At 38.3% G+C, this 14,213-nt stretch overlaps 1 protein-coding gene across 1 annotated transcript in view; it reads left to right on the top strand.

Moving 5' to 3' along the window:
- Window positions 1-7,120, top strand: part of LOC149830369 (NAD(P)-binding Rossmann-fold superfamily protein) — a 44,064-nt gene extending 36,944 nt beyond the window's left edge. Inside the window, exons 9-12 of the mRNA XM_090016477.1 lie at window positions 30-90; window positions 354-431; window positions 642-752; window positions 6,756-7,120. Coding sequence (XP_089872603.1) covers window positions 30-90; window positions 354-431; window positions 642-752; window positions 6,756-6,884 — 379 coding nt within the window. The 3' untranslated portion in view covers window positions 6,885-7,120. The remainder of the gene's footprint in view (window positions 1-29; window positions 91-353; window positions 432-641; window positions 753-6,755) is intronic.
- Window positions 7,121-14,213: the final 7,093 nt, after the last annotated feature.

Genomic DNA, 14,213 nt, shown 5'->3' with positions numbered 1-14,213 from the left:
CCCAAAACTGAGTGTTTTTTCTGGCTTAGTCAACTGGAGAATGGATGTGCTGGAGTATTCATAATGTCAGTGTCATCTTCATCACCAAAGGTGAGTTAATACTTTTCCTCTTGCACTTCTTTCTTCTTTTCTTTATTCTTGCAGTAGGGTGAACCTATTTGTTGTAATTGCGAAAAAAGGTACATAAGTGTGAAAACTTGGAAATTCCAGCCACATAACCTTGTATATTTTAAGTTTTTCCAGAACTACAAGGGTTCATTTGCCAATACTTTAAGGGTCTGTTTGGAGAAGATTTTAGCGTAACTTTCACAGTAATTTGAACTTGTATATCCCTTTAACTATTATGATTTCAGATATCCTGGCATGTTGTTGGCTCAAAGGGATCTGTTCAAACTGAACGTGGCATCAAGGATGGGCAACACGGCTATACGGTGAAGCAGAACACTGACTGCTACTTCCCTGTCTTTCATCATGCCATCATTTTCTAAATATTTTAATCAATAAAAACATTAAATAAGGCATCTCAAACACTACTGACAAATCCATTCCTAATGTTGATAATTGGATTAATAATGGCATTGTTGGAGCTTCTTTCTTTGAAGTCGCTCATTACCTTGAAACAGTCTTTATGGCAATGGCAGGTTTCTTTTCATCCAGCAAATGGTCAAAGCCAGTGCTCCTTTTATCCATTTTCTGGAGTATCTGAAGAGTTGAAATCTTATATACATGACATTTCTCAAACCATGTCTAAGGTAACATTCCTACTTGATTTGTTTTCAAGACTAATCACATTTTCCTTAGAATCCATTTTCAATTTGTTTCTATTGGTGACTCTACTTGATTGCATATAAAATTTGAAGTGACCAAAGAAGGGGAGATGTTTTATTGTACCACTAGTGGTTTTATCCATTGGTCTAAAAATCAAGGACATAAAAAAAATAAGAATCTTATGGAATTATTTTTCTATTAATTGCAAAAAATACTAAAAATATTATCTATGTAATTAGAAAAAAGCATAAACTTCATGCCTTGGATACAAATAAATGACTACCTACAAACTTGCCAAGATAAAGGAAACATAGATGAAACCTTGAGGGATAAAGTCCAGAAGGCTTTGGTGAAAGAAGATAAAATAATGGATAAGAAAATATTTCAGTGACTTGTTGAATGTGGAAAAACGTGGATAAAGATCAAAATCCAAAAGTGATAACAAAATTAGTTTTAAAACATTTGCAATGCTTTTAATAGAAGACAAAGAAGGAAAAACGGTTGGATGACATGTGAATTTCAATGGCGAAAAGTAGGGTTGCAAACGGATCAGATTCTGGTAGTTTTTTTGCAAATTTTGGCTGTTCCGGATCCAATCCGATCCGACTCCCCAATGTATTTTGTTATCCAAAATCCGAACTGTTTTCATCCCTAGCGAAAAGGAACCCAACTTTCTTTCTTTTTTACTAGACAGAGTCCATTTAATTGAATGTTTAAGAAACACATCCACTTCAAGAAAAATTCCTGCTGAATAAATAGCGGATACCTTGTTTTCTATTCGTAAGAATAAATTGGATATTTAGATACCCATACCAAGGAATAAACTTTAAGACCCATACCATGAAATTCTGGGAGTAAGTGGCAGCATAATGGTTAGAAATATAACAGAAGCTACTGGTAACTAGTTTTTATTTATGCTAAGAAGATGAACAAAAGCAGATGAGTAAAAGTTATTTTATTCTTAGTAATGCTCTTTTATCTGGCTAAGTGAGGTGTAATGGTAATAGCAGGAGGGTTTTACTATTAGGTTAACATTTGAATCCACTCTGCACCACAACAATGGCAAATCTGGTGGTAAATGCAGGTGTTTCACTATCCTATTAACCTATGTCACGTAGGTGCTGGTGCGGCGATGCAGCACTTTAAAAAAACTTGGGTGCGAGGGTGCGGGGAGGGCATATATATATATATATATATATATATATATATATATATATATATATATATATATATATATATATATATATATATATATTGTAAACAGTTTTAAGTTAGCATTACTAATGAAATAAAAATAATTATCATATCAGGAGCATAAACTAGCATGCCTGAATTTAGGTTGTGCTGAACCCAACAACCATGGGTTCAACAGAGCCAAACCCAGCAACCCTGGGTTCGGTTTTGCTGAACCCAGGAGCATAAACTAGCAGGCCTGGGTTTAGGTTCTGTTAAACCCAGCAAACTTGGGTTCAACAGAGCAGAACCCAGCAACCATGAAAGCTAAACGCAAGGTTGGGTTCGGCCCTTGCCAAAATGAGGGGAGGAGGAGAAGGAAGAGGAAGAAAGAGAGAGGAGGAGGAGAAGAAGAAAGAGAGGAGGAGGCAGTGGAGGGAGGAAGAGAAGGAAGAAGAAGGGATGAGGAGGATTACCTGTCATTGCAGGTGCCGGTAGGAGGAAGAGGACTGCTGCACTGCTACCGTCGGTAGGAGGTGGAGGAGGAGGAGCGGGGACGAGAGGAGTGGAGGAAAGGTCGAGAATGGGGTAGGGGGTTGCGTTTTGTCCATGTGACATAGCTATTAACCTAAGTTTAGTACCTTGCCTTTCTTGGTCTAGGCTTGCCATTACCAAAGGAAACTTGTAGAAAAATGTAGTTAGGACTCTCTCTCTCTCTCTCCTCAAAATGTCTTTAAAGTTTAAACTTATAAGTGGCACCTTGGCTGCTTCACACAATATTAAGTTTTCTTTAGATTTGTTAGGCATCAATTATTAAAATTATTGGGGCTTTTAGTATATGCATACATATATGCATTTATGAGTATATAAGGATACACCTATACACACACGCACGTGTCTGTGTCCTTACTTTTTAGAAAAACTCCTGAATTCATGTAATGAATCTGTATCAATTCCATGTCTGTGCATGTGCTCATATACTTTGACATAGCTTCATTGGTGATCGTTGTGTGGTAGATCTCAGTTGGAGATGATGAACGTCTCTTTAGATTCTAGTCGTTGTTGATTGTGCTCAACTCTCATGCATGAACCAAAAGTTTGGCATGTTATTTTAACTATTTTTTGGGAATGCATGCCTTTGTCTGTGCATCTATATTTAACGACCTTGTATTGCAACTTTTTGGGGCCATTGTAAATTTTTGGAAAATGTTAACTTGAGGTGAATCTCAATTTGTATCAAACTCTTTTTTATGTGCTAGAAATGTTTGTTTTATTTCATAATAGTCTTTCTGTTCTTTGACTCAAACTTGACCTTAACTCATCTCCTTTTTAAGAAACTCATTAAACAATTGAAGAATTAGTGATGAAAACCTTGCTCTCGTACCAAACCGATGTAAATCTCGAAAATATTTTTTCTAAAGATTGCAAGAATCAAACACTATAATCTAAGGTTGCCAAACTAGGAAGCGGAAGTGAGAAGCAAGGCATTTTAAAATTTATGGGAAGCGAGAAGCGAAGTATCAATTTGAAAGCGAAAGATGAAAAAAATAGGAAGCAATATGAGAACTGAATAGGAATCAAACAAGAAGCAAATAAAAACTAAAATAAAATTGATTATTTTTATATTTTATGACTTTTCAATAAAAGAATTATTTTTTGTTAAAATATAACAATAATGGTTACCAATTTAGAGAAAGCACGTGGTGTTAAATTGTACAACAACAACAACAACAACTACGCCTTCATCCCAAAACAATTGGGGTCGGCGATATGAACCAAAAAAGAAAATCATTCTGGGTCTTCCACATGAATCCTTCTCCTCCAATCATTTCTATCCAATGCCATGTCCTCGGTGAGGTTCAAATCATTCTGGGTCTTCCACGTGGTGTTAAATTGTACATATAAAAAATATATATTTTTATGCTTCTTTTTCTTTTATTTTTCTCATTTTGGACTTAGTCAACCTAAGTTGACTAAGCTCTCAATGGCTAGATTTCTAATCGTTGGACTGTTCCAACAACTAGAAATCTAGCTGTTGAGAAGGTCTTTCTCTTTCTTTCTTTTGGATCTCTTAGCCTTCTCTCCTCTCCTCTCTTGTGTATATATATAGGGGTCTTCTCCTCTTTGTAAAGGATGCATTTTTTGCATATCAATAAAATATTATTCTTTTATATTGTGAGCTTTCTTGTGTGTACCCCTTTATAGGCTTTGTGTGTGTGTGTTTCTTAGAGAACACTTGTGTGTTGTTCACTTGATATCGGTGGACACTTTGGTTCATGATTGAAAGCTATTTGGCTCTTTACACATGCGAAGTGAGTGAAAGCGTGAGAGGGAGCACGCAGAAAACATGAAAAGAAACATGAGAAGCATATAGGAAGCATGAACAATGCATGTTGGGAGCATAGAAGAAGCATGGGGGAATCAAGATTCTCATGAATTATCAGAAGTGAGGAGTATCATGCTTCTAAAGCGAGTTTTTGAGAAGTGTGCTTCCCACCTACCTAAGAATCTTCCGGTAACTCTGCTATAATCTAAGCTAAACTAGAATCACTATAAAATTATGATCAAATTAGGCAATACATAAATAAATAATGAAGGAAAATTATATGTGCAAGCATTGTCTGGAAGGAAGGAGCCATTAGTCGAGTACTATAAAAAATACTAAAAGTCTCTTTATTGGAAAAGTAGGGTTTCTCTACAAATAATCTTACTAATAAACAACTGGAAGCCCCAAGAGGGGTTGGCATAGTGGGTGGGGCCTTGGCCGCTAGACTGGCGGTCAAGGTTCAATTCCCATGGGCATCACCCCTCTGCGCAAGCTGGCATGATGGCCATAGGTATGGCAGGCTGAGCCAGCATGCCCAGGTCTTTGTGTGGGGTGCAGTTTCTTCAGGTTATTAAAAAAACAGCTGGAAAGTTTTTTTAAGGATTGAAAACCATAGTTGTATTATCATTTTCCTTCATATTTTGTCGATAAATTTACAGTTCATTATCATCCCTCCCTTATAAGGCAAACCGAAAACCATCCTTCCCTTGTCCCATTTTCCAAAATCATCACTCCCTGTTTGCCAAACCATGGAAGAACCATCCTTAAGGTAACTAGATGTCACATGATGAAAGAGTGCATTTTTAAGGTAACACCCCTTATCCCATTTTCCAAAATCATCATTCCCTGTTTCCAACACGTGGCATTACCATCCTTAAGGTAACTAGATGTCACATGATGAAAGAGTGCATTTTTTGTCCCAATGTTTTGAATCTTAAGGATGATTTTGGAAAATCAAATAAGGTAGGGAAATTCTTGGGCATCGTCCATAAGGTATGGATAATTTTTTAAAAACTCATAATTTAATAATGATTTTAGTTTATTCTAGTGATTGGTTCTTGAAAATTTGAATAAAATTTTCATTTGATTTATTTCAATTTAGTACCATAGCAAGTTTTGTGCCTATGATTATTTGTTTGTGATGTCGAAGGGTTTGAGGATAACTATTGCGGAAGAGATATGTCGAGATCAACCCCATGGCAAAATACATAAGGACTATAATGAAATTAAACAAATATGCATGTGGATAAAAAAGAGTTTGGTGCAAACCGAGCTTCATCTCATGCAAAGATTTTCAAATTTATGATGGCTACAAGAAGATGATCATGTGATCATCCCATATAAATTCATAAACTACAGTATGTATTCCAAGAAATAGTTCAAAAAATGTGCTAGGGACTTTGTGTTACTGCGTGAGAGTTGAAGACAATCAACAGCAACTAGAATTCGGCAACGCATGCAGTCCTCAACTAGAATCTGGCCTACAGTGATGCACTAGAAAGGTCGTTCATTTCCTGAACATTCTTTTCAATAATAGTTGGTGAGTGTATCCAAATGAACAAAACAACCTTCAGCATGTATCTTCGTTGTCCTAAGACTATCACAAGAACTTGATTTCTTTACTGACCGACAGCCCTGACTGGCAACAAGAGTTACCTTCGAAAGCTCACACTGACTAGGCATTTCTCTTTTCAAACCAACAACCACCCCTCCCATCTGTGATTAGGATTGTTGCTTTCCAATGAAAGAATACTTGCGGTGAAATACAAACCTCTATGGAGGCTGGTAAGCTGCCTCCTCTTCCTTCTATCTTTCCTGTTGAATGAATAGTAGAAGTGTTTCTTGCAGTGAAAACCTAGCTGGAGCTTGATACTGGCCAGGTTCCATTGGCGGAAACCTAGCTGGAGAAATGCATCCTTGTTGTGTACAAGAGGTGAATAAAAGTCACCTATAACTCTACTGAAAATGGAAGTGCATGAAAACTTATAAACAAAAAATAGATAAACAATTGCGTGAAATATTTTGAAGATCGAATTATATGCTGATAAGCAATGCATCTATGCATCACCTTAACTTTCCAGCCTAGGTGGGTATTGAGGTGGTACGCTTCCATAATTACCAATTCTAACTTCTCTTAAGGCCATATGATGGATCCTCCTGACTCATGAGGCCTTGTAGAGGAAAGCTGCAGCCCATTTTCTCTCATCGAAGTCTATTAGATAGGATTACATTCTCCAGTATCAAATTTTTCTCTAAATAGTCAAACATGGTTTAGCACTCTGAATATATTAGCAATGAGAGTAGTCTGGCTTATTTGACAACATGCATCATGTGATATGCTTCTGCAGCAGCATGGCCATGATTGCTATTTCAAGAGGACTTTGAAGTTATTTCAGTGCATTATTTTTTTTTGAGAGATTTTCAGTGCATCAAATTAAGAGCTTGGATTACACTTCAGCAAAGGCATGTAATACGTTACCTGTTGCAGGATGAAGCTGGCTATGAGCCAGAATCTCGCAGTTCTTTCCTCGAAGGCGCTCAAGATGTTGCCATCTTAGAGGCCATGCTCGAGTCGGGCAAGAAACAGGGAGCACAAATGCAAGTGAAAAGGCTGTAAACTATGGTGGAACATTGTTGGCAGTGCTTGATCAATTGATGCAATTTATTCAATAGAAATCCTTCTCGGATAGGGACTCAATTTGGCGACCACATCTGTTCAATTATTTAACTAAATATTTGTCTTAAATCAGGTGCTGATCTTGATCATTTGCATGTCAAGAAATGGTGTAAGAGCAACTCATTCGATTGAATCTGAACTGGAAAAGATTCCATATTTAGTCATGTTTCGCTAAAGAGCTTTTTCTCCTGTGATCATTTATGCTGCCTAGTCCAATGAAGGTTGGGGACTCCATGCAACCGTTAAACATAAGGAGCATTACTATGGGCCCATTTGTTTCTTTCTCATTGGATGCTCTTTGCAAAAGGGCTCTTTCCGAAAGGATACAATGTTCAAAAATCTCCTGGCAGCTGGGCCTTCCCATTGAAACTCTTTTCACATGGTGGGAGGTGTGAACGAATTTTCACATGAAATAATATATGGTGAGTAAAACTTGGAACTATTTCTACAGCGTGGTACTTCATGCTTAGATGTTTGTTTCATCTATGATGGGAAAAAAGATTCTAGCTCGGCACTTTTCCATGAAACTGCATGAAACAAACAGGCCATATATTGTGAGATCAACAAGACTTTTATAAAGGCATCTAAATTGCTAGTGATAATGAAAAACACACCGAAGTTCTAAAAAATATTAAAATCACATCTAAACTCTGGTTAATAAGAAAAACGTCAAAGTTTCTGTTAAATGTGGTGCATTTACCATTTCACCCTCAAAAAGCCTTTTGGAAAAACACTCAAACCGATGATTCCTTACCAAATCCGTTTCCTTGGTTCACCTGAGAGTTTCCTTGATCTCTTTAAAGGAGGTTCATTTCTTAGTGGAGATTGTGATTGCCACCCATTCTATGCTAGAACTTTATATAGTCTGAATCTCCATTCCAAGCTCCATGATCCTCCTGTGTCAACCAAATTGCTTGATCACTCAACCTAGCTATCCAACCATCAAAGACTACTGGTTCAAATATCTCAAGTCACCAGAGAAACTGATGCCTAACGTCATGATCCATGACCAGAGGATAATTTTTTTTTAGTATAACTTGACTGATATCTCACCTGATTCTTAATCGGATTTGGTTACAAAATTAATTGGATTTAATTTGGTTTAGAATTTCATGACCAAATCCAACGGATATCTGAATTTGATTACATGTATTTTTTTACATTAAATGACCATTGTATGTCAAAAATGACACAATTCTTGAAATGCCCTAAAAATTTTAAAATCTGCCCTATGTCCAAATTCGCAAATGTCTGAACTTTTTAGGACATTTTTACTCTTCGCATGAGCGAACCTCTTGAGGTTTGCACAATATATCAGCATCCTCGCCAAGTGTCATGAACTCTCACTAAAACATAGATTCACATGTTTTTTTGCGGACCTCATGAAGTTTGCATAACCAAATTTGTAAATATCTTGTAACTGAAACCTGCATAACTTCGCAAATACTCCACTAAATTCACATATATGGTACAGATAATGTGCAAACCTTCTTTCTGATCATTAAGGTAATCCATAAGTATATAGCAATCTGCACATATAACATATTGCAAAGTTTGCATAACCAAATTGATGAACCTCTTATAATTGAAACCGGCGTAACTTCGCAAAAACCTTTCTAAATTTACATATATAGTAAGGCATTCATGAGATATCATGTGAACCTCCTTTCAGTAACTGATCCTCAAGGAGATATGCAAATATGTGACGATCTGTGCAAATTTTAGGTATGTGAATTTTTGTATATTTGTTTGTTGTATCCTGAGAACTCAGTCGTAACAAAACCCTTTTTTGCATCTTCGGAATTACCGGAGTGAGGCGATTGAAGTTTTGGATAGCTATCTTAAGAACGTGCCTCTAGGCTTGAGATCTCTTTTATGAAATCCTTTTTTCACAAGGTTGGACTAACAGTTTTCTGTGGCAGTACCCTTAGAGGCTTGCTATATAAAATGCCAAAGCAGCTAGGGTTTAGGGCACAGGTACTTTGGGAGTATGCCTCTCATGCCCTAGCATCCATACACGCATCATGGGGTCTGTCCTTTGGTAGTTTTGGTTGCATATGTTACGGTCATAAAGAGTAGTCCTTTCATACCAGACCTCTGGTCCTATGCTGGGCCTTGTGCCCTCGACCTGAACAAAATGGACTGTACTCAAACTATTAGGGCTGCATTTTCTGGATCCCAATACAAATCTGCATTTTGATCAACCGATAGTAATCTGAGTCCAAATATGATCTAATGATGTAAGATTGAATCTGGATACAAAAAATCTATATGTTGGTAATGGTAATACGTGTAAAATATATAAAATTTAAGTATACATCCGATATAAAATACTGATCTGAATTTGATCCAAATAAAAAATGATCCGAATGTGGCAATTCTGAATCCAATCTGAATATCTTTAAATCTTACTTTAGTGATCTGTATCACTGAAGAAAGTGTCGAATTGGATATGAGGTTCGGTCAAACAGATCCTTTTTCAACCCTATCTCAATTATTGTAGATCTTTGGTCGGTAAAACCATTGAAGTCCTACCTATCGGTGAGTACACCCAGCTTCAACCTTGTATTAAGAAACGGGCCTTATAAGTTTCGAAGTCGTGACATCCCAGTTAGTGCAGGTAACCTTGTGTTGGGACGTTGCAAGTTCAAAACCCAATGATACTGTTGATTAATAACTGGTGGGGTCTGCCTAACTCAGTTCGGCTTGTTTCCCGTTTGCATCATTGGAGGATTTGGCGCAGGTCCCATGTCAGATGAGATGATCATATCTAACCTAGAAATTCAGGACATTCAGGGTGCACTTGACTATTTCAAATCCCGGATCAAAGGAATAGATCATGGAACCCATGCTAAATCCATGGTTTTTGCAAACACAAGATCCAAGTCCAGAAATTACTCCCACATTCATGATTTTTCTAGCTCAAAGGGAAATGGTCCACGCAGAAATAAGTAAATTTCAGAATCTTTTTCTTTTATTTTTCTTTTTCACCAACCACAAGATCACAAAATCCAGACTGAAATCGATGATTTTAGGGGTGTCAACAGGTCGGATATGACCCGACCCTCACTTGTACAGGTCCAATAGGATCTGGGTTTGGTTGGAAGAAGGAGGTTCGATTAAGAATCCAAGTCCGACCTATAAGATCCTATTAATATACAAACCTCGTATGCTTATGAAAATTCATTCCAGGCCCAAATCCAATTTGAGTTCGGATTAAGATCCACAAAGTTTCAATGTAAAAAAAAGTTAAATTTTTTTATTTTACCAGGTATGGGCCGGGTCTAGTTTATCTAATCCAAATTGGACACCGATCAGACCTGAATTCCAATCCGATACAAACATTTCTTAGTCTGATCCATTCTGGACCCGCCCATTTCTTCTGAAGGTCCGACCATTGACACCCCTAGTTCACGTACCCAATGGACTCACAGCTGGGTCCACAATTGTATGATCCAAACTAAGTTCGTGTCTAAAATGGGTTTATTTGTGCAGTCAAAGAGACGGAAAAAAGAAAAAAAAAAAGGATAAAAGGTTTCCTTTGGTAAAGCTAGACACAGGAACCCAAACATGTCTCGGATCGGAATTCTCCGGATGAATCGATTTTCAGACCGAGTTGAACAATTACTCTCAATTGATAACCTTAGTTTGATATATTCAAGACTCGGATAAGATCTCCCAATAAACCGGTACCTTAGAGACGAAAACGATTCATCCGAGTCGTCCAACGAGCCAAACGTATCTCTGCAACCACTAAACAACAAACGGGTCACGGACACAACATCCTAGACAAATAGGCGACGACATTTTCGAAAAGAGTAGGGGTAGTTTCGTCATCATATGGGTAGAAGTAGAACCGACTCCCTATGGATTCGAGCAGTGAAACGGGACCTAGGCGAGTGTAGAACCACACGTGCGAAAAGGTGGGCCCACTGGATCGGGAACACTAGTAAAAAAAAAAAAGCTGACTGTGGGCTCCACAGGACCCCAAAACAAAGCTTTTCAGCTGGATTCCTGGATAAGCCACGCACGTGTGCGACAGCCATCCAGGGCCTCGCACGTGGCTGCGGATATGGATCACAGGCTTGACCGACACCGGGTCGGATCCTTCCCATGTGGATAAAATGACTCCCATGTGTTTTGCCTCGGGCGTTAGGTATGTCGACGAGTCTGGTATTAGCCGACACCAGGTTCGTACCCGAACCCGATTGGTCGAATCCAGTAGGACTGTAGGAGGCAGCTAAAGTAAGGTCCGAACTCGATATTGGATTTTGTGTATTAACTCGAGTTCGAACCTAATTAAAATCTGAATTTGAATTCATGTAAATGTCTGGATTTAAAGTTGGTTTGATCAGGATTCGGTTTTAGTTAATCTCATCCAACTTTGAATCCGAATATATCAAATCCAAATAGGGGTCGGACTTGGTATTGCCTATATCCAACCAAGTCCCACCTTACTATACGGGGGTGATTATCAAAATGAAGTTGAGCTTGACTTGAATTTTACTCGTAATTACTAAAGACTGGGTTGAGCTCTACACGTTTAAAACTAACAACGCAAGCGTAGACCTCTGTAACAAATATCGTGAGATTTATGAAAATCTTGCTATAATATCCTGAGAAATTGCCTGAAAGTTTAGAACGGTAAATTCTTGCAAGATTTATGAAAAAACATAAGTACCATGATATTTAAGTTTTAAACGGTTATTTATCGTGAAAAAACTATGTATTTTTATTTTTAAATATTTTTTATTAATATTTTCTTATAAAAATAATTTTTTAATTTTTTAATTTATTTTTTTATTGTCAAGATTTTGCCAAAAAAATGCGAGATTTATAAAAAAAAATTCAATTTCTCACGAGTTTTTGACAAACGAGATTTTGCCAAAAAAAAAAAAAACGTTTGTCACTATGGCGTAGACGGTTAGGCACTAACTAAGCTTAGGGGTGGCAATTTCTGACACGACCCGCCAACCCGCCTCTTAGGCGGGTTCGGGTTGGGCTTAAGCCAACCCGTTTAATAAACGGGTCGACCCGTGTAACCCGTTTATTAAACAGCTCGGGTTCGGGTTGGGGGTATGCCAACCCGCCAACCTGGCTGACCCGTTTAATAAACGGGTTAGGCGGGTGGGTCAACCCGCCAACCCGACCCGTCAACCCGCCAACCCGTCTGCCCGACCTGTCAACCCGCCAACCCGACCCGCCAACCTGAAAACCCGTTTACCCGACCAACCCATTTATTAAATGGGTTGGCGGGTCGTGTCGGGTTACCCGTTTATTAAACGGGTCGGGTTCGTGTTTGCCACAGCTGACCCGTTTAATAATCGGGTCGGGTTCGGGTTGAGGTATGCTGACACACCAACCCGACCCGCCAACCCGACCCGATTGCCACCCCTAACTAAGCTTAATAAATCTCAGCTAAAGCAACCCAAGTTTGACCACCGACGGAGGTGGTATGCCATGCGGTATCCTGTGCCAAGCTGAAGGCCCAGGTTCGAATCCCTCTGCCACATGGGGCTTAAGAGATATTTGGTATGAGTCTGCCTAACCCCAGCTTGTCTTTTAAAAAAAACAAATAAAACAACATATTTGGTGGTTTGACAAGGTTTGGCAGAGCATGCTGATAAAATTGGAACGATACAGGGAAGGTTTGGCAGAGCATCTAACCTTTTCTTGTAGGACATGTTATTTATTTGCACACCTTTTAATAACAGGATTTTAATTAATTTTTATTTCTTAATACTGCTATCACTTACACAATTAATATGTAATAGTAAAGAGGTTAAACTTGAAATTTAGCTAAAAATTAGGGGTGTCAAGGGTAGGGGTGGCAAAATCTGACACGACCCGCCAACCCGACCTGTCAACCCACTTCTTAGCCGGGTTCCGGTTTGGCTTAAACGGGTTTGTGTCGTAAATAGGTTGACTCACCTAACCCGTTTATTAAATGGGTCAGGTTCGTGTTAGGGGTATGCCAACCCATTTACCCGAACCCGACATGCTAACCCGCCAACCTGTTTACCTGACCCGACCCGTTTATTAAACAGACCGTGTCGTGTCGGGTTACCCGTTTAATAAATGGGTCGGGTTCGTGTTTGCCATAGCTGACCCGTTTAATAAACAGGTTGGGTTCGTGTTGAGGTATGCTGACCCGCCAACCCGCCGACACAACCCACCAACCCGACCCGATTGCCACCTCTAGTCAATGGGGTACCCAACCTGTACCAAACCTTATATGATCAGGGTATGGTGATAAATATGAAGAACCGATTAGGACCTGAGTTCGGATCCGAAGGTCCAATTAATATATGAAGCTGGGTATAGTTTGTGAAATTTTATACAATACCCAATACCCAGGCCCAACCCGAGTTCTGAATAAGACCCACAAAATTTGAATGTAAAATGATAAAAAATATTATTTTACAGGGTATAGCCCGGGTCTGGTTCGTGTAGTTCTTATCAGATTCAGTTATAATTTTTATTATGGTAGATCCTATTAGACCCGGGTTTGGTTCATGAACAATGCAATTGTAATAATAAAAAGGTTAAACTTGAGTTTGCATTGCTGGGCGGGTCGCTTAGGGCTTTAAAGTTATGTCACAGGGACACCCAAATCTTGGTGGTGTGTCCCAACTGACATGATTGGACACGCTCAAACATGTGAACATGGACACTGACACGTATAGATAAGTATTTAGTGTTATATTATTTTAATTAAAAATATTCATTATAATATCAAAATTTTGATTTTTATTGATTAAAAAATAAAAAATCTCGTGTCCACATGTCTTTGTCACATATCACATTTTACATGTCTGCTCATTCTAGTAATCTTGCCCGTCTTTTAGGATATCGATGTGACTTGAGCTGAAATATTCGAGCCAAATAAAGTTAGGTATGAATTTAATGCAATATTTTTTTTTCTCCCAAGAAAAAAATCCATCTTTGCGTAAACTTGAGCTTAGCAATTTTAGATCCTTCACAGTTCACACTACGGGACTGGTATGTCACAAGAATACACTATGACTTTACTTTAATACTATTTGATATTTTTTAATTATTTTAATAATAAAGTATTTTTATATATTAATGACATAAAAAAAAAGTTTTTTATTGATTAAAATAGTTAATTATTTTTTAAAAAATCCAGCATGCGTGTCGGGATGGTGTCACCCGTATCTTTGTCACGTAGCCAGGGCGCATGTAACCCTGCCTAGAGGCGAACCGGACCCGAGACCGTACGCTGAGATTCGAATGTGAACCGGGTCC

This window comes from Nuphar pumila, chromosome 8 (assembly GCF_984573655.1).
Source record: "Nuphar pumila chromosome 8, dmNupPumi1.hap1.1, whole genome shotgun sequence".
NCBI classification, from domain to species: domain Eukaryota; kingdom Viridiplantae; phylum Streptophyta; class Magnoliopsida; order Nymphaeales; family Nymphaeaceae; genus Nuphar; species Nuphar pumila.
This window is presented reverse-complemented; position numbering and strand designations above follow the sequence as displayed.